Here is a 21,502-nt window from a genome sequence, read left to right on the forward strand (position 1 = left end):
CTCACGTTTACAAAACACTACAGTGTTCATACCCAGTCCTCAGCAGGACGCGAGCCTGGGTAGACGGGTTCTGCAGGCGGCAGTGCCCCAAGTTTAGGGTCCTGCTAGCACAATATTCATCCATTGCTTCCCACCCAGGGACTGCTTTGAGATGTCCCATGGTTCTGTGTCCCCCAATAAGGCGACAGAGTAAAGGAGATTTTTGTGTACTCACCGTAAAATCTTTCTCTTAGCCTCTAATTGGGGGACACAGCTCCCACCCTGTTGCCCTTAACGGGCCGTTGTTACGGTTGGGTTCTCATATTGTTTCTTTGAGCTTGTACATAGTAGCCTTCTTACAGGCATGGTTATGTTTCTTCTGTTATGTTCCTCCTAATGCTTTTGTACAAAACTGGAGAAGGAGGACGCCGTCCAGGGGTGTATACTGCAGAGGAGGAGCCATAGTTAATCTTTCAGATTATGCATAGTGTCGCCTCCTAGTGGACAGCAGCATAACACCCATGGTTCTGTGTCCCCCAATTAGAGGCTAAGAGAAAGAGATTTTACGGTGAGTACACAAAAATCTCCTTTTTTTTGGACCGGAGTCAAGGCTCCCTAGACCTCTTACAAAATTGCCCCAAATAAGTACTGTATTAGCCTGTGCTAAGTTTAATATGTGCTTTGAAATTTTTTTACAAAGATGTCGACACTTGTGTAGAAAAGCCTGGCTAAAATCAGTGGTGAAATGTAACAAATTCAAGGCACTTTACGGAACAATTATTGATGTCATAGAAAGTCAATGTCATATTGGTGTCATAGACAGCCAATCTTATGTAACGGACATATGTAAGGACTAGAAACTTGTCTAACATGACCTGCAAGTTGCTGCAAAAATGTTATGTTGTATCTCTCGATTTGCACATTTCTAGACAATTATGAAATTATTGATAAATGTCTCCCGCGTTTTAGGCTTTCAGATCTTGTCCCTTGAACATTTCAGACTTCTAATATATGTTGTATATACAGGGAAGGAAATGCTGGATCACTTGCTGATTTTGTAAGTTTGGCCACTGATAAAGACATGAACAGTCTATAATTTTAAGGGTTAATTTTAGCATTGAGAGAATATCAAAAATAAAATCCCGAAAATCACATTGTATAAATTTATATAAATTTATTTGCATTTTGCAGTGAGATATAAGTATTTGATCCCTCTGGCAAACAAGACTTAATACTTGGTGGCAAAACCCTTGTTGGCAAGCACAGCAGCCAGACGTTTTTTGTAGTTGATGAGGTTTGCGCACATGTGAGGAGGAATTTTGGTCCACTCCTATTTGCAGATCATCTCTAAATCATTAAGGTTTTGAGGCTGTCGCTTGGCAACTCGGAGCTTCAACTCCCTCCATAAGTTTTCTATGGGATTAAGGTCTGGAGACTGGCTAGGCCACTCCATGACCTTAATGTGCTTCTTTTTGAGCCACTCCTTTGTTGCCTTGGCTGTATGTTATGGGTCATTGTCTAGGGAAAGGCCCAGCCATGACCCATTTTTAATGTCCTGGTGGAGGGACGGAGGTTGTCACTCAGGATTTTAAGGTACATGGCTCCATCCATTCTCCCATTGATGCAGTGAAGTAGTCCTGTGCCCTTAGCAGCGAAACACCCCCAAAACATAATGTTTCCACCTCCATGCTTGACAGTGGGGTCAGTGTTCTTTGGGTCATAGGCAGCATTTCTCTTCCTCCAAACATGGTGAGTTGAGTTAATGCCAAAGAGCTTAATTTTTGTTTCATCTGACCACAGCACCTTGTCCTAATCACTCACAGAATCATCCAGGTATTCATTGGCAAACTTCAGACAGGCCAGTACATGTGTCTTCTTGAGTAGGGGGACCTTGCGGGCACTGCAGGATATTAAACCTTTAAGGTGTAATGTGTTAAAAATGGGTTTCTTAGTGACTGTGGTCCCAGCTGCCTTGAGATCATTAACAAGTTCACCTTCCTCGTGATCAAGGATACTCCACGAAGTGAGATTTTGCATGGTGCTCCAGATCGATATCGATTGACAGTCATTTTGTATTTCTTCCATTTTCTTACTATTGCACCAATAGTTGTTGCCTTCTCACCCAGCGTCTTACTTATGGTTTTTTAGCCCATTCCAGCTTTGTGCAGGTCTATGATCTTGTCCCTGACATCCTTATAAAGCTCTCTGGTCTTGTCCATGTTGTAGAGGTTAGTCTGATTAATTGAGTCTGTGGATAGGAGTCTTTTATAAAAGTGATTATGTAAGACAGCTGTCTTTAATGCAGGTATCAAGTTGATTGGGAGTGTCTAACTAGTCTGTAGGAGCCAGAACTCTTAATGGTTGGTAGGGGATCAAATACTTATTTCTCACTGCAAAATGAAAATACATTTTTATGATTTATACAATGTGATTTTCTGGATTTTATTTTTGATATTCCATCTCTCAATATTAAAATTAACCTACCCTTAAAATTAGAGACTTCATGTCTTTGTCAGTGGGCAAACTTACAAAAGCAGCAAGGGATCAAATACTTATTTCCTTCACTGTATAAAAAGTTATACGTCTCTTACTGATCCCCCACTTCTCCAGTTTTGATACTTTCTGATCCCCTACTTGCCCGGCTGCTGATTTGAACTGTGACCATGATAAATGGTGATGTGGTTAGCTGGCACTTATTAGAAAGTTTTGGAAACTGAACCTATGGGGATCAGGAAGGCGAGTATGTCTCAGTTTATTTTAGAGCATTCTAAGGGTGCTGTCACATTGTGTTCAGTGGGTCTGTCGGTGCGAACCCTTGGGCCAATACAATACATATATTACAACATTACCGACAGATATCTGATGTGCATCATTTTCGGGCGTGCACTGGGGCTCACATTCGGACATAGTAGACTGTGTCAGGGTGTCTCCAGTAGGTGTATATGCCTGAAAATGATGCCCGTCAGAGCACACGTTGGTTCTGTCGCCACCATTACAGTCAATGGTCCCGCTGGCACACGCGCCCCGACATAATCGCTGAACAGGTGCTTGAACGCATTTTGAAACACTCGAAGCAATTTTCAATATATTTTTCAAGGCTGGACAGTCCCTTTAATTAAAGACAATGCTAGTCTTTCTCACCGTATCGAAGACTGTACGTAATTTTTCCCTTACGCCCACTGCTTTTCTCAGACTTGAAGCCTCATGACTCACATCCTAATAGACACAAACCTCAGACTAAATATGAATTTTATGGCACAATCTGCAAACCTTGTCTACAAAGCGTCCGTAAACATTATTTTCACTATCTAATTAAGAGCAGATCTCATTGTTTTTACTGATTCTGTTGAAATGAAGATTCACGTGAAAATTGACACACCGGTGAACCACTTGATCGTGAATGAATAGTGGAGCACGGTAATGCAGACGGGAGTGTCCGCCCCACATTCATTCAGAAGATTACATTCGCTTTCTCAGCTAGAGGATGACCTGCTGGACATATTCCCTTTTCTCTTGTCCCCCCACATCTTCCACATCATCTCTAAGGTTCTGTTCACCTGTCAGAATTATTGCTCCATGTATACCTGTAATACATTTGCATAGTTGATTTTCTATTGTCGGTACGTGTCTTGATGTAATGCACATCTGAGATGCTTTCAGCTGCTTCTGCGGAGCTAATTTCTGATTTTCAAAGGGAATCTGTCAGCAGGTTTTTCCTATGTAATCTGCGAGTAACATGATTACTGGGGCTGATGTTCTGATTCTAGTGATGTGTCACTTACTATTACCCTGTGTGTTGCTGTTTCAATACAAACAGTGTTTTATCAGCAGGAGATCATTACTACTGGACTAGGTGTCTCATACCTTCTAGTTAACTACTTTTTCATAACCCTGTCCCCATCACTGATTAGCAGCTTTCGGTCAATGCACAGTATATCCAGAAAGCTGCCAATCAGTGCTGTGGCCGGGGTTATACACAGCTCGGCATTCTGAGCACTGCTAGATTTTTACCAGATTAAAAAGAAATTTTAGCAAAATTACAGCAAACAGATCAGTAAGTGACACATCGCTGTAATCAGGTTCTCGGACCCTACATTATGCTGGTCTCAGATTCAGAGCTAAAATCTGGTGACAGATTCGCTTTAAAGGAGTTTGAGCTCCAAAAAATACATAATGAACCTTAAAAAAAAAAAAAAAAAATTACTGGTATGTATCTTACTAATATAGCTCAATTACTTTGGATGCCCCAATCCTCTAGTAGCAGTCCTAGTCCAGACATCTTCATTTCTGGTCCTAGGCTCAACACAATGTAGGTTTTCATGTGTCAGGACATGACCAGATCAGTGTATGAAACTGGGCTTACTCATTTTAATAGCCTAGCCAGACCCTTTCTCTGTACCTGAAGTATAGACCAGAAATGCTGTACTGTCTTCAGCACAGGACCATAATGGAAGCTGTCGGAAACGAAGGACTGGATTGACTGCCAGAGGATAAGGGCACATATTGTATTAGAATTATATAACTATTTAAAGGATGTTTCACCAAATTTTTCATGTTTAATTAGACAAACCACGAAATAGTGGCTGCAGAGCCGAATAAAGCTTTAATAAAAAATAATAATAAAATTTTATTTTTTTAATGATAAAGTTGTCTCTCAGTTGCAGAGATATTGGCGATCAAACAATTGGTACCTAATGAGTTAACCAAGGCTGTGGAGTCAGCAAGCCAAACCTCCGACTCCAACTCCTCAATTCCCTTGACTCTGGTCACTACTGAGCATGTACATAAAGTGCAGCACAGATTCATCTCCACAGCACTGGTCACTACTGAGCATGTACATAAAGTGCAGCACAGATTCATCTCCACAGCACTGGTCACTACTGAGCATGTACATAAAGTGCAGCACAGATTCATCTCCACAGCACTGGTCCCTACTGGGCATGTACATAAAGTGCAGCACAGATTCATCTCCACAGTACTGGTCACTACTGAGCATGTACATATAGTGCAGCATAGATTCATCTCCACAGCTCTGGTCACTACTGAGCATGTACATAAAGTGCAGCACAGATTCATCTCCACAGCACTGGTCCCTACTGGGCATGTACATAAAGTGCAGCACAGATTCATCTCCACAGCACTGGTCCCTACTAAGCATGTACATATAGTGCAGCACAGATTAATCTCCACAGCACTGGTCCCTGCTGAGCATGTACATAAAGTGCAGCACAGATTCATCTCCACAGCCCTGGTCACTACTGAGCATGTACATAAAGTGCAGCACAGATTCATCTCCACAGCACTGGTCGCTACTGAGCATGTACATAAAGTGCAGCATAGATTCATCTCCACAGCTCTGGTCACTACTGAGCATGTACATACAGTGGGGGAAAAAAAGTATTTAGTCAGTCAGCAATAGTGCAAGTTCCACCACTTAAAAAGATGAGAGGCGTCTGTAATTTACATCATAGGTAGACCTCAACTATGGGAGACAAACTGAGAAAAAAAATCCAGAAAATCACATTGTCTGTTTTTTTTTTTTCATTTTATTTGCATATTATGGTGGAAAATAAGTATTTGGTCAGAAACAAAATTTCATCTCAATACTTTGTGATATATCCTTTGTTGGCAATGACAGAGGTCAAACGTTTTCTGTAAGTCTTCACAAGGTTGCCACACACTGTTGTTGGTATGTTGGCCCATTCCTCCATGCAGATCTCTAGAGCAGTGATGTTTTTGGCTTTTCGCTTGGCAACACGGACTTTCAACTCCCTCCAAAGGTTTTCTATAGGGTTGAGATCTGGAGACTGGCTAGGCCACTCCAGGACCTTGAAATGCTTCTTACGAAGCCACTCCTTCGTTGCCCTGGCGGTGTGCTTTGGATCATTGTCATGTTGAAAGACCCAGCCACGTTTCATCTTCAATGCCCTTGCTGATGGAAGGAGGTTTGCACTCAAAATCTCACGATACATGGCCCCATTCATTCTTTCATGTACCCGGATCAGTCGTCCTGGCCCCTTTGCAGAGAAACAGCCCCAAAGCATGATGTTTCCACCACCATGCTTTACAGTAGGTATGGTGTTTGATGGATGCAACTCAGTATTCTTTTTCCTCCAAACACGACAAGTTGTGTTTCTACCAAACAGTTCCAGTTTGGTTTCATCAGACCATAGGACATTCTCCCAAAACTCCTCTGGATCATCCAAATGCTCTCTAGCAAACTTCAGATGGGCCCGGACATGTACAGGCTTAAGCAGTGGGACACGTCTGGCACTGCAGGATCTGAGTCCATGGTGGCGTAGTGTGTTACTTATGGTAGGCCTTGTTACATTGGTCCCAGCTCTCTGCAGTTCATTCACTAGGTGCCCCCGAGTGGTTCTGGGATTTTTGCTCACCGTTCTTGTGATCATTCTGACCCCACGGGATGGGATTTTGCGTGGAGCACCAGATCGAGGGAGATTATCAGTGGTCTTGTATGTCTTCCATTTTCTAATTATTGCTCCCACAGTTGATTTCTTCACTCCAAGCTGGTTGGCTATTGCAGATTCAGTCTTCCCAGCCTGGTGCAGGGCTACAATTTTGTTTCTGGTGTCCTTTGACAGCTCTTTGGTCTTCACCATAGTGGAGTTTGGAGTCAGACTGTTTGAGGGTGTGCACAGGTGTCTTTTTATACTGATAACAAGTTTAAACAGGTGCCATTACTACAGGTAATGAGTGGAGGAAAGAGGAGACTCTTAAAGAAGAAGTTACAGGTCTGTGAGAGCCAGAAATCTTGATTGCTTGTTTCTGACCAAATACTTATTTTCCACCATAATATGCAAATAAAATGAAAAAAAAACAGACAATGTGATTTTCTGGATTTTTTTTTCTCAGTTTGTCTCCCATAGTTGAGGTCTACCTATGATGTAAATTACAGACGCCTCTCATCTTTTTAAGTGGTGGAACTTGCACTATTGCTGACTGACTAAATACTTTTTTTCCCCACTGTATAGTGCAGCGCAGATTCATCTCAACTAAAAGCTGAGATCCTTACATTAGGAACAGAACAGACATTTATAGTATATTTCATAATTTTCCCAACTCCACAGCCCTGGAGTTAACTTGGTTAAGTCCAAGTGGGTGTTATTGGATGGTTTTAATTGGGGGAGTGTACTTGTGCCTCCTGTATGATCCTGACCAATCATAAGCAGGCAGCAAAATTGAAGTGCAGAGGGGTCTGTGATATCAGTGTCATATGACCAGAGTCCACAGGTCCTGCCAGCTGCAGTGTGCAGCCTAAATAAGCATTGAATAAGTATTACACAGCACAGAGGTGTGGAAATATTAACTGGAATTAATGGCTCCACAGTTCTGTGCTGTGTAATATATTTTATTTTCAGTGATTATTTAGGCTGCACACTTCAACTTGCAGGACCTGTGGACATCACTGGTCCTTCTGCCCTTCTTTGTTGCTGCCTTCTTATGATTGGTCAGCATCATACAGGAGGCAGAAAGTTCTCTCTGGGGAGTGTACATCTAGCAACGCCCATTTGGCCTTAACTAAAGTTAACTCATTTATAATAATAATAATCTTTATTTTTATATAGCGCTAACAAATTCCGCAGCGCTTCACAGTTTGCACACATTAGGATCGCTGTCCCCGATGGGGCTCACAATCTAAATTCCCTATCAGTATGTCTTTGGAATGTGGGAGGAAACCGTAGAACCCGGAGGAAACCCACGCAAACACTGGGAGAACATACAAACTCCTTGTAGATGTTGTCCTTGGTGGGATTTAAACCCAGGACCCCAGCGCTGCAAGGCTGCAGTGCTAACCACTGAGCCACCGTGCCGCCCTTTGGTGCCAAATATTTGATTGCTATTATCTCCGCAACTGAGAGGCAAATTAAAAACAAATGTTTTATCCCCTTTGTAGTCCTCTTTAGCGCTTATTCCTCCCTCCTCTGTGGGCTACTGCTTGAGACATTTCTATCTGGTAGCAATTTGGTATGAGATTTAGCAGCTGGCTTTGCTTTCACAATGAGGTTTGGTGACTATGGATGCAGGACAATGGGGCAAGTACTTGTATTATTATTGGCGCTGTGTGGCTGGTACATATGTACGGGCACTTTCCTGCCACATCTAGTATTCGGGCACGCAGAATAGTAAGGCAGTACTGTGGTGATGGTAGTGCTATGTTAGTACTACCTTGTGTAACACTTCGGTTATTGTGGCTCACAAAAGGCCTTTGGATAGGAGATCCCTGCCTTGTGTGGTCACATCAGGCTTGTTGGTAATATTGGCTGATTGTTCAGCTGCTTCACTGATATTTTATCTTTCCTGATGAGCCCTACTAATGGAGACTATAAGGGAAATATTCGGTGCGGTAAATGATCAACTCTAATGGAAATTTTCATAGCAGTGCCTTCAAGAGGCAGACTGCAGTCCATTACAGATTAATGGAGTGTTACTGTATGTGCCATGGGTCACATACTTTTGGCTACAGTAGTTAACCCTCCAGTGTAATATTAGATTCTATTATCCTAATGGAAACTGCGCTGTAATGGAAAACTTTTTTTTTTCTCTTATTAAAAATTGTTTTTATTGGTACTCTTATTCCTAATGTATGTAAATATATAGCTACATGTATGTGTGTATATAATATGTTCTATAATACAGCTCTATCTATGAGTGTTTGCATCTGTATACTGTATATGTAGATATTATTTCTGCATTCTCCAAGATCCAGAAACATGGCTGTTTGTCATCAGAGCTAGACTGTGGGAAGGAGGCTGGCTAGCTCATCACAGCTGATGTATGGATGGAGAAGGGGCTGGCTCAGCTTTAGAAATGAGACAGTCAGCCAGCTCCCTTCTCACACAGTGCTGGTGAATACTTCTCTTGACATTCACCACTTTGCCATTACCCGCACTACTGTCTACACAAGACCATATAAGAATAGGAACGTGGCTCAGCTGTGGTGGACCAATACTAATAACGAGCTCTTCCTGCTGTGATCTGGGCCTCAATATATACCATATCTATATACATTCACTTGGGTACCACTAATCTTCTGTTTCTCCATAGCCGGTGAAGATGGGCACATAAAGATCTGGTCTAGAAGTGGAATGCTGAGATCCACACTGGCACAGAATGGTAAGTGATCTATCAAAGCACACAACAGTATGTAGACCGAAATCTGTCCATCAGTAGCAGGAGGCGAGCCGGAGCTCGCGAATACAGAGGATGACCCAGCACTGGCAGAGCTGCAAAACCTTTATCAAAACTATAGCAAGAAGGGGCAGTAAGTGACAGAGCATTACAATCAGAGTCTTTGTCCCTGCCAGTCTGTACATGTTGCAGAACTCTGTCTTCCTAATGACTGCTAACACTTCTCTAGATCAACTGGGATCTAGCCGTGCCGTACCCTGTGAAGTGGTGATCAGGGGGCTACAGCTGCTGATCAGCCAACAGACCGACTAGCCATGACTGAAGGGCACGTTGCCCTCAGCCACCTGTCCGCTTACAGAGGAAAGCGTTATCAGATAGAGGGGTTCCGTTGTGTCCTGCGATGGTCGAGTCTCTAATTGTATTAATCCTTAACAGTTTGTGGCCTTCAATGCCGCAATTATTAAAGTGTTAATTAGAATTAGGAAGCGTGACCCATTCTAAGAGAACTGAACACCGAGTAAGAGCGTCCTGACCTCCTGATGTATTGTGTGGCGCTCTCTGGGCAGTTTCTGGTACGTTAGGGGGCATAATCCGGGCGAGTAATACAGCGCTCTTCTGTGTATTCCCATTCTGATCTCCTCGTGTTTGATTAATGCTTTTCTTCCAATGACTTAATGATGATTGCCCCACAGACTGGGCTGATTTAGAAAGAAGCTTTAGCCCTGTTCTGTAACAACTTGGTTTTTTTTCTTCCTGAGTCCTCGGTGGGGAGAATAGTGGCGTTTGTCCTTCCCTCCAAGCCGGTCTCTCGAAGACTCGGCTGAGCCAGCTGAGCACTTTGTTTAGACAGCAACGTTAATTGCAGGGCCGCTGTCATCTAATAGTCCGGAGGAGGGGGGTGTTCAGAAATAGGTAACAAAGAGCAGGCTTCACACCCAATGCAGAGATGAGCACATGCACTGAGCGGCCGGTGTTCGCCCCTTCATATGGCACCACGTGAACTTATCACAGATGGCTACAACTGGACTTATTTTCCAAAAATTCATCATTGAGCAGCGTCTAAATAGAGTTGGGCCTAAATATCGCTTGTATCATTTTCAACTGCAAACTTAATATGAAGAATGGCTGAAATTAGATTGTTTCTCTATAGATTACCTGGACAGCCAATCAATCTGAATGAGAACCGTGTAATGCTTTACTACAGGCTGCTACAGGGAGATAAGGCATTGAGCCTTTCCTTATACCGGGAAACCGCTTGACACTATCCGTCTTCAAGCACTGTACATGGCGCCAGTATGATACAGCGGACTCTGCTCCAATGTCCAGGATCGCAGACCATTCCTATCAAATGCTGTAACCTTTTTGATGTTATCAATAGTTACAGTGGTATGTCGGTGGTTAGACAGAAGGTTGGCGCTCCCTCGGTCACCCCATCACCGTCCCTGCTTGGCAATCGCTTGGTGCAGAAGAGTTTCTGTCCAGATTTTTCAACTTTGTACCTCCTAAGATGTCTGTGATTGTTACACTAATCGGCAAAAATTACAGAAGCATTGCAGTGTTATACTAGCAATCAAGTGATCACAACAAAGTCCTATTGCAGGACTTAAAAAAAAAAAAATATAATATATATATATATATATATATATATATATATATATATATATATATATATATATATATATATATATATATATATATATCCTACACAATTAGACCCCCACATGGTGAGCGCTGTAACAGTGACACCTGCCGTAAACTAAAGTGTATTTTGGAATTAACAAATAAAACTTGTCCTTCAAAGAACACGTCCATTATACAGCTATGCTGACAGAAGTGATGGGGTCTACAAAAAGTTAAAATTCAGTCAGAAGCTCCTTAGCAACAGACTACAAAGTGCAGTCTGTGGCTAAGAAGAAACTTAAAGCAAAAGGAAAGATTTCTGTTCAAACTATAACAATGGACATTAGTAAATCAACAAAGTTTGACAATTATATTGTATATGTAAAATGTAAGTTAAAATAAATACAGTATATTCTTTATTATATTGTGTATTGATAAATTGTTATGCAAAAGTGACAAGAGAAAGAGTAGCCTTATCGGTTGCCACCTTTCATTTAGCTTCTAAAAAAATCCTAATTAAAATGGTTATCCTAGATTATTTTATTTATTTTTTTTACTACTGGTTTAAAACGAACAGGCTGGTAGTTGCTACCTACTTGTGCCCAGTGCTGTTCTCTGGCAATTCAGCAACTTCTGCTGACTTCACTTTGACAGAGCAGTTTCTTCTCTCCCATTCTGGTCTGTTGACGGGCCGTAACTGCCAATGTCATGCTGATTGGCAGTAAGCTCCCTGCTGCCTAACTTCAGGGAGCTGGCTGTCAGACAGCATAACTTCAGCCATCACGTTCCATCGACTGAGCAGCATGGAAGAGCAAGAGCTGCTTTGTTGATGTGGAGAAACTGAATCACATGCAGGAGCAGTCAGTGACTGCTCTGTTGATGTGGAGATGCTGAATCGCCGGCAGGAACGGTCAGTGACTGCTCTGTTGATGTGGAGAAGCTAAATCGCTAGCAGGAACGGTCAGTGACTGCTCTGTTGATGTGGAGAAGCTGAATCGCCGGCAGGAACGGTCAGTGACTGCTCTGTTGATGTGGAGATGCTGAATCGCCGGCAGGAGCGGTCAGTGACTGCTCTGTTGATGTGGAGATGCTGAATCGCCGGCAGGAGCGGTCAGTGACTGCTCTGTTGATGTGGAGATGCTGAATCGCCGGCAGGAGCGGTCAGTGACTGCTCTGTTGATGTGGAGAAGCTGAATCGCCGGCAGGAGCGGTCAGTGACTGCTCTGTTGATGTGGAGAAGCTGAATCGCCGGCAGGAGCGGTCAGTGACTGCTCTGTTGATGTGGAGATTCTGAATCGCTGGCAGTAATGGTCGGTGACTGCTCTGTGCTAGCACTGGATAGAACAGAAAGATAGTTAGCAACTACCTGCCTGTCAGTTTTTAGGCCCATAGTAAAAAAAAATTCTTGTATAAACCATTTAAGAAACTTTTTTTGTTTTCGTTGAAACTTCTGAAGTACTAATATGTGACCAAAATGCACCTTTGTAATATAGCTATCTGAAAAGAAAATGACTGTAAATATTGAACATTAATAATTATTTACTGTAAATGAATGAGGTTCCTCCTACGTTTTATTTAATTGTATGCCTAGTTGTTAGTTAATCGTCCTTGTGTTTCGGTAGGTTTGCCTGTTTACTCTGTTACCTGGGGTCCTGATTCTGAGAAAGTCCTCTACCCTCTTGGAAAGCAGCTGATCATTAAACCATTGCAGCCAAGTTCCAAAGTATTACAGGTATCATATAACATCTAATACTTGCTTACAGACAGACAAGGTATTTCAGTTTTCTGCAAATACTTCTTCTTGACACTCGGTTATATTTTTAATAAATTGGCGTGGTCTACAATATTTATATTCCTAAATAGTTTTTCCAGGTTTGACCCTGATCAAAGAGATTATTTTTATATGTCTAAAGGGTATGAAGCATTGCACTATAGTTGCCTCCTACTGTTGTGTATTTAACTAATGGAGGTAGCACCTGTTGGTGAGCGCGAACCGAAAATCTACCCAAGCTCCCTGCCACAGAGACCATTTCATGGACGTGTATAATCATAATATATGACTATTGGAGCATACTGACTTCCTCTAGATTACTCGGTCATGAAGTAATACGAAAACTTAGACATATCAAAACCTCCTGCCGTAGAAAAATGCTAAAATATTTTACTGGTATTTGAAGTTTTCCGTCATTGTAAGCAATGTATATTTTAAAAGCAGATGTAAGTTTTATGGAATTGTGGCTGGATGACATGAAGTACAGGTGGGACTCAGCAAGCTGGAACCGTTTCCCAATTCTTATGGGTGTGAGACCAGAGTTTACTTACTGAGACTTTGTGTGTGATCGGAGTTACTGAGACTGTGTGTGAGACCGGAGTTACCGTACTTAATGAAACTGTGTGAGACTGGAGTTGCTTACTGAGACTTTTTATGGAATTGTGGCTGGATGACATGAAGTACAGGTGGGACACAGCAAGCTGGAACCATTTCCCAATTCTTATGGGTGTGAGACCGGAGTTTACTTACTGAGACTTTGTGTGAGACCGGAGTTACTTACTGAGACTGTGTGAGACCGGAGTTACTTACTGAGACTGTGTGAGACCGGAGTTACTTACTGAGACTGTGTGAGATCGGATTTACTTACTGAGACTGTGTGAGACCGGAGTTACTTACTGAGACTGTGTGAGACCGGAATTACTTACTGAGACTGTGTGAGACCGGAGTTACTGAGACTTTGTGTGAGACCGGAGTTACTTAATGAGACTGTGTGAGACCGGAGTTACTGAGACTGTGTGTGAGACCGGAGTTACCGTACTTAATGAAACTGTGTGAGACTGGAGTTGCTTACTGAGACTTTTTATGGAATTGTGGCTGGATGACATGAAGTACAGGTGGGACACAGCAAGCTGGAACCATTTCCCAATTCTTATGGGTGTGAGACCGGAGTTTACTTACTGAGGCTTTGTGTGAGACCGGAGTTACTTACTGAGACTGTGTGAGACCGGAGTTACTTACTGAGACTGTGTGAGACCGGAGTTACTTACTGAGACTGTGTGAGATCGGATTTACTTACTGAGACTGTGTGAGACCGGAGTTACTTACTGAGACTGTGTGAGACCGGAATTACTTACTGAGACTGTGTGTGAGACCGGAGTTACCGTACTTAATGAAACTGTGTGAGACTGGAGTTGCTTAGGCTAGTTTCACACTTGCTTTTTTTTGCAGCGCGTTTTTCCCGCAAAAAAACGCATTGAAAAAACGCATACAAAAGCATACAACTGCTGCGTTTTTTTCAAGCATTTTTATGAGCATGCATGAAAAAAACGCAGCGTTTTTATGCGTTTGTATGCGTTTTTAGTGCGTTTTTACCGCGTTTGCGTTTTTTTCCAACATTAGGTGGCCCCTCACACTAACCCAAACCATGACTTTACTAACCCTAACCCTGACCCTAACCCTAACCCTGACCCTAACCCTTAACCAAACCATACTTAACCCTAACCCAAACCCTAAACCCTAACTAACCCTAACCCTGACCCTAACCCTAACCCTGACCATAACCCTTAACCAAACCATACTTAACCCTAACCCTGACCCTAACCCTTAACCAAACCATACTTAACCCTGACCCTAACCCTGACCCTAACCCTTAACCAAACCATACTTAACCCTAACCCTGACCCTAACCCCAACCCTGACCCTAACCCTTAACCAAACCATACTTAACCCTGACCCTAACCCTGACCCTAACCCTTAACCAAACCATACTTAACCCTGACCCTAACCCCAACCCTAACCCTGACCCTTAACCAAACCATACTTAACCCTAACCCTAACCCCGACCCTAACCCTGACCCTAACCCTAACCCTAAACCCCTAAATTCCATGGTTAAAAAAAAAAACGCATGTGCAAAAAAAGCATACATGAGCATGCCAGTGCGCATGTATGCGCATCCATAGGCTATAATGGCCATTTTTAGCGCAAAACGTGCGCATGCGCTTTTTTGCAGGGCCAAAAAATGCAACATGCTGCGTCTGGAAAATCCAAACGCACACCCCAAAAAAACGCAGCGCATGAAAATCGCATACATGCGCTTACCAGCGCGCAGGTATGCACACCCATGTTAAATATAGGGGAAAAAACGCATGCGCAGGTATGCATTTTTTTCCAGCGCTAAAAAACGCAAATGTGAAACCAGCCTTACTGAGACTTTTTATGGAATTGTGGCTGGATGACATGAAGTACAGGTGGGACACAGCAAGCTGGAACCATTTCCCAATTCTTATGGGTGTGAGACCGGAGTTTACTTACTGAGACTTTGTGTGAGACCGGAGTTACTTACTGAGACTGTGTGAGACCGGAGTTACTTACTGAGACTGTGTGAGACCGGAGTTACTTACTGAGACTGTGTGAGATCGGAATTACTTACTGAGACTGTGTGAGACCGGAGTTACTTAATGAGACTGTGTGAGACCGGAGTTACTGAGACTGTGTGTGAGACCGGAGTTACCGTACTTAATGAGACTGTGTGAGACCGGAGTTACTGAGACTTTGTGTGAGACCGAAGTTACTGAGACTTTGTGTGAGACCGGAGTTACTTACTGAGACTGTGTGAGATCGGAATTACTTACTGAGACTGTGTGAGACCGGAGTTACTGAGACTTTGTGTGAGACCGGAGTTACTTAATGAGACTGTGTGAGACCGGAGTTACTGAGACTGTGAGTGAGACCGGAGTTACCGTACTTACTGAGACTTTGTGTGAGACCGGAGTTACTGAGACTTTGTGTGAGACCGGAGTTACTGAGACTTTGTGTGAGACCCGAGTTACTGAGACGAGACCGGAGTTACTGAGACTTTGTGTGAGACCGGAGTTACTTAATGAGACTGTGTGAGACCGGAGTTACCGTACTTACTGAGACTGTGTGAGACCGGAGTTACTGAGACTGTGTGTGAGACCGGAGTTACCGTACTTAATGAGACTTTGTGTGAGACCGGAGTTACTTACTGAGACTTTGTGTGAGACCGGAGTTACCATACTTACTGAGACTGTGTGAGACCGGAGTTACCATACTTACTGAGACTGTGTGAGACCGGAGTTACCATACTTACTGAGACTGTGTGAGACTGGAGTTACTTACTGGGGCTGTGTGAGACCGGAGTTACCATACTTACTGAGACTGTGAGAGACCGGAGTTACCATACTTACTGAGACTGTGTGAGACCGGAGTTACCATACTTACTGAGACTGTGTGAGACTGGAGTTACTTACTGGGGCTGTGTGAGACCGGAGTTACTTAATGAGACTTTGTGTGAGACCGGTGTTACTTACTGAGACTGTGTGAGACCGGAGTTACCGTACTTACTGAGACTGTGTGAGACCGGAGTTACTTACTGAGACTGTGTGAGACTGGAGTTACTTACTGGGGCTGTGTGAGACCGGAGTTACTTAATGAGACTTTGTGTGAGACCGGAGTTGCTTACTGAGACTTTGTGGGCGCACTTTCAGATGCAGGAAGAGGCTTTTGGTCATAGCTCTGGGGATGGATGGTCCTGATGACCTGGAACACTAGAAGGGCTCTTTGCTTTTTCTCTCCTTGACCTGGGCTGTATCTTTATCATTTCATGTTCATTATTTCTCTTTTATTTTTAAAAGTGGAAAGCTCATGATGGAGTCATATTAAAGGTTGACTGGAATCCTGTGAATGACCTTATCTTGTCTGCCGGAGAGGACTGCAAATATAAAGTGAGTTATTAAATTACACTTTTAATCATTTCTCAGTTTTATTCTATATCCCCACAAAGCCAGGGATCTTTTTGTAGTCATTTCTTTGTAATTTAATGTATACCGTTGTTCATGATTCTATCATTATGTACGTAAATATAAAAAACTTCAACATTTAAACTTATCAAATATATCAAAATGTGCAATTATATTTCGTTGAAGTTGTATTCCTTTTATTAAGACCATGTTCTCAGTATCAGTATTTGGTCAGTATTTTACATCAGTATTCGTCAGCTAAACCAGGAGCGGGTGATAAATACAGAAGTGGGGACGGGTTTTTATTATACTTTTCCTCTGATTGTCCTACTCCTGGTTTAGGCTTACTTATATTGTGGTAAAATACTGAAAGTGTTAACGTGGCCTAATATTGAGTTCTGTACATCTGACACCCCCTTTTGTAATAAACTTACCGTAGCTTTAAATTGTGTCCGCTAACTAGTAGCCATAGTGAAGAACTATGACCTCACATGTCTGTGCATTACACAGATTGTCCATCACTTTAACCCCTTCACGACCTATGACGCCTACGTAGGCGTCATGAAAAGCAGTGCCCAAACGACCTATGACGCCTACGTAGGCGTCATGCTATAAATAGCCCCCCTGCGGGTCGGGTGACCGGGGTCACTGAAAGGTCACCTGACCCGCACACAAAGGACCCTTCAGAGTTAACACCTGGGGGTGTGGCTTAGCCCCCACGTGCCTACGATCGCTCTGATTGGCTGTTAAAAGTGAAACTGCCAATCAGAGCGATTGTAATATTTCACCAATGAAAATTGGTGAAATATTACAATCCAGCCATGGCCGATGCTGAAATAGCATCGGACATGGCTGGACACCGAGACCCGACCCCCCCCACACCGACTGACGGCACCGATCGGCTGCCGCCACCTTCTGACGGCACCGATCGGCAGCCGCCGTCATGATCTGCCCCCCCGCCTTCTCTCCTCCCCCCCAGCCCTCCGATCATCCCCTCTCACCCTCCGATCACCCCCTCACCCTCCTTTGTGCCTCCGATCTCCCGCTATCCGTCCCGGTGTCCTGCCGTCCAGCGTCATGGGCGCCGCCATCTTGCAAGATGGCGGGCGCATGCGCAGTGCGCCGAATCGAATCTGCATTGCTGCAGATTCATTTATTTTGATCACTATGATAAACTTTCATAGTGATCAAAATAAATAAAAAGTAAATCACTGCCCCCTTTATCACCCCCATAGGTAGGGACAAATAATAAAATATTTTTTTTATTTTTTTTTTCCATTAGGGTTAGGTCCAGGGCTAGGGTTAGGGCCAGGGTTAGGGCTAGGGTTAGGGTTAGGGTTAGGGTTGGACTAAGGGTTAGGGTTGGACTAGGGGTTAGGGTTGGACTAGGGGTTAGGGTTGGACCTAGGGGTTAGGGTTGGACCTAGGGGTTAGGGTTGGACTAAGGGTTAGGGTTGGACTAAGGGTTAGGGTTGGACTAAGGGTTAGGGTTGAATTTAGGGTTAGGGTTGAATTTAGGGTTAGGGTTGGAATTGGGATTAGGGTTGGGATTACGGTTAGGCTTGTGGTTAGGGTTAGAGTTGGGATTTCGTTAGGGGTGTGTTGGGATTAGGGTTGTGGTTAGGGTTATGATTAGGGTTGGGATTAGGGTTAGGGGTGTGTTGGCGTTAGGGTTGGAGATAGAATTGAGGGGTTTCCACTGTTTAGGCACATCAGGGGCTCTCCAAACGCGACATGGAGCCACCATTTATTCCAGCCAATTTTGCGTTCAAAAAGTCAAACGGTGCTCCCTCCATTTCGAGCCCCGACGTGTGCCCAAACAGTGGTGTACCCCCACTTATGGGGTATCAGGGTACTCAGGAAAAATTGCACAACAACTTTAGGGGTCTAATTTCTCCTGTTACCCTTGGGAAAATAAAAAAATGGGGGCGAAAATAATTATTTTTGTGGAAAAAAAAGATTTTTTATTTTCACGGTTCTGCGTTATAAACTTCTGTGAAGCACTTGGGGGTTCAACATGCTCACCACACATCTAGATAAGTTCCTTGGGGGGTCTAGTTTCCAAAATGGGGTCACTTGTGGGGGGTTTCCACTGTTTAGGTACATCAGGGGCTCTGCAAACGTAACATGACGCCCACAGACCATTCCATCAAGTCGGCATTTCAAAACGTCACTACTTCCATTCCGAGCCCCAACGTGTCCCCGAACAGTGGTCCCCCCCCATATATGGGGTACCAGCGTACTCAGGACAAACTGGACAACAACTTTTGGGGTCCAATTTATCCTGTTACCCTTGTGAAAATAAAAAATAGTGGGCTAAAAATCACTTTTTGAGGAAAAAAAAATATTTTTTTATTTTCACAGCTCTGCGTTATAAACTTCTGTGAAGCACTTGGGGGTTCAAAGTGCTGACCTCACATCTAGATTAGTTCCTTAGGTGATATAGTTTCCAAAATGGGGTCACTTGTGGGGGGTTTCCACTGTTTAGGTACATCAGGGGCTCTGCAAATGTAGCATGACGCCCACAGACCATTCCATCAAGTCTTCATTTCAAAGCGTCACTACTTCCCTTCCGAGCCCCAACGTGTGCCCAAACAGTGGTCCCCCCCACTTATGGGGTACCAGCGTACTCAGGACACACTGGACAACAACTTTTGGGGTCCAATTTATCCTGTTACCCTTGTGAAAATAAAAAATAGTGGACTAAAAATAATTTTTTGAGGAAAAAAAAATATTTTTTTATTTTCACGGCTCTGCGTTATAAACTTCTTTGAAGCACTTGGGGGTTCAACGTGCTCACCACACATCTATATTAGTTTCTTGGGTGATCTAGTTTCCAAAATGGGGTCATTTGTGGGGGGTTTCCACTGTTTAGGTACATCAGGGGCTCTGCAAACATAACATGACGCCCACAGACCATTCCATCAAGTCGGCATTTCAAAACGTCACTACTTCCCTTCTGAGCCCCAACGTGTGCCCAAACAGTGGTCCCCCCCACATATGTGGTACCAGCGTACTCAGGACAAGCTGGACAACAACTTTTGGGGTCCAATTTATCCTGTTACCTTTGTGAAAATAAAAAATAGCAGGCTAAAAATTTATTTTTTGAGGGAAAAAAATATTTTTATTTTAACGGCTCTGCGTTATAAACTTCTGTGTAGCACCTGGGGGTTCAAAGTGCTCACTATGCATCTAGATAAGTTCCTTAGGGGGTCTAGTTTCCAATATGGGGTCATTTGTGGGGGAGCTCCAAAGTTTACGCACACAGGGGCTCTGCAAACACAACATGGTGTCCGCTAACGATTGGAGCTAATTTTCCATTCAAAAAGTCAAATGACGCTCCTTCCCTTCTGAGTCATGCCGTGCGCTCAAACAGTGGTTTTCCCCCACATATGGGGTACCAGTGTACTCAGGACAAACTGGACAACAACTTTTGGGGTCAAATTTATCCTGTTACCCTTGGGAAAATAAAAAATAGCGGGCTAAAAAATCATTTTTGAGGAAAAAAAATTATTTTTTTATTTTCACTGCTCTGCGTTATAAACTTCTGTGAAGCACTTGGGGGTTCAAAGTGCTCACCACACATCTAGATAAGTTCCTTCGGGGGTCTAGTTTCCAAAATGGGGTCACTTGTGGGGGAGCTCCAATGTTTAGGCACACAGGGGCTCTCCAAATGCGACATGGTGTCCGCTAACGATTGGAGCTAATTTTCCAATCAAAAAGTCACATGGCGCTCCTTCCCTTCCGGGCCTTGCGGTGCGCCCAAACAGTGGTTTATGACCACATATGAGATATTGATGTACTCAGGAGAAATTGCCCAACAAATTTTAGGATCCATTTTATCCTGTTGCCCATGTGAAAATGAAAAAACTGAGGCCAAATAAAATTTTTGTGAAAAAAAAAAGTACTTTTTTTTTTTACAGATCAATTTGTGAAGCACCTGGGGGTTCAAAGTGCATACTATGCATCTAGATAAGTTCTTTGGAGGGTCTAGTTTCCAAAATGGGCTCACTTGTGGGGGAGCTCCAATGTTTAGGCACACAGGTACTCTTAAAACAAGACATGGCAACCGCTAAACATTCAAGCATATTTTACATTCAAAAAGTAAAATGGCGCTCCTTGCCTTCTGAGCCCTGCCGTGCGCCCAAATAGTGGTTTATGACCACATATGAGGTATCAGTGTACTCAGGAGAAATTGCCCAACAAATTTTAGGATACATTTTATCCTGTTACCCATGTGAAAATGAAAAAACTGATGCTAAAATAAAATTTTGGTTGGAAAAATTAAAATGTCCATTTTTTCATTCCATGTTGCTTTAGTTCCTGTGAAGCACCTGAAGGGTTAATAATCTTCTTGAATATAGTTTTGAGTAGCTTGAGGGGTGCAGTTTTTAGAATGGTGACACTTTTGGGTATTTTCTGCCATATAGACCCCTCAAAGTGACTTCAAATGTGAGGTGGTCCCTAAAAAAAATGGTTTTGTAAATTTTGTTGTAAAAATGAGAAATTGCTGGTCAACTTTTAACCCTTATAACTTCCTAACGAAAAAAAATGTTGTTTCCAAAATTGTGCTGATGTAAAGTAGACATGTGGGAAATGTTATTTATTAACTATTTTGTGTCACATAACTCTCTGGTTTAACAGAATAAAAATTCAAAATTTGAAAATTGCAAAATTTTCAAAATTTTTGCCAAATTTCCATTTTTTTCACAAATAAACGCAAAAATTATTGACCTAAATATACCACTATCATGAAGCCCAATATGTCACGAAAAAACAATCTCGGAATCGCTAGGATGCGTTGAAGCGTTCCTGAGTTATTACCTCATAAAGGGACATTGGTCAGAATTGCAAAAAATGGCCAGGTCATTAAGGTCAAAATAGGCTGGGTCATGAAGGGGTTAACATGGTAAAGTGTAATACACTATTTCACCTTTGGTGGTGCTACAGGAGAACTGGAGACATACTGTACTGGGAACTCAAAATGCGTCTAATCTGTGC

General features: G+C 43.0%; 1 protein-coding gene across 3 annotated transcripts in view; it reads left to right on the top strand.

The window, feature by feature from the left end:
• The window catches only part of IFT80 (intraflagellar transport 80), a 188,819-nt gene that overhangs the window by 27,353 nt on the left and 139,964 nt on the right, over nucleotides 1-21,502 (top strand). For all 3 annotated transcript variants that reach the window (XM_073578970.1, XM_073578969.1, XM_073578968.1), the window contains exons 5-7: nucleotides 9,046-9,114; nucleotides 12,372-12,481; nucleotides 16,397-16,486. In XM_073578970.1, coding sequence (XP_073435071.1) covers nucleotides 9,046-9,114; nucleotides 12,372-12,481; nucleotides 16,397-16,486 — 269 coding nt within the window. The remainder of the gene's footprint in view (nucleotides 1-9,045; nucleotides 9,115-12,371; nucleotides 12,482-16,396; nucleotides 16,487-21,502) is intronic.

This window comes from Dendrobates tinctorius, unplaced genomic scaffold, assembly GCF_039654945.1.
Source record: "Dendrobates tinctorius isolate UK_male_01 unplaced genomic scaffold, ASM3965494v1 ptg000060l, whole genome shotgun sequence".
Classification (NCBI taxonomy): Eukaryota; Metazoa; Chordata; class Amphibia; order Anura; family Dendrobatidae; genus Dendrobates; species Dendrobates tinctorius.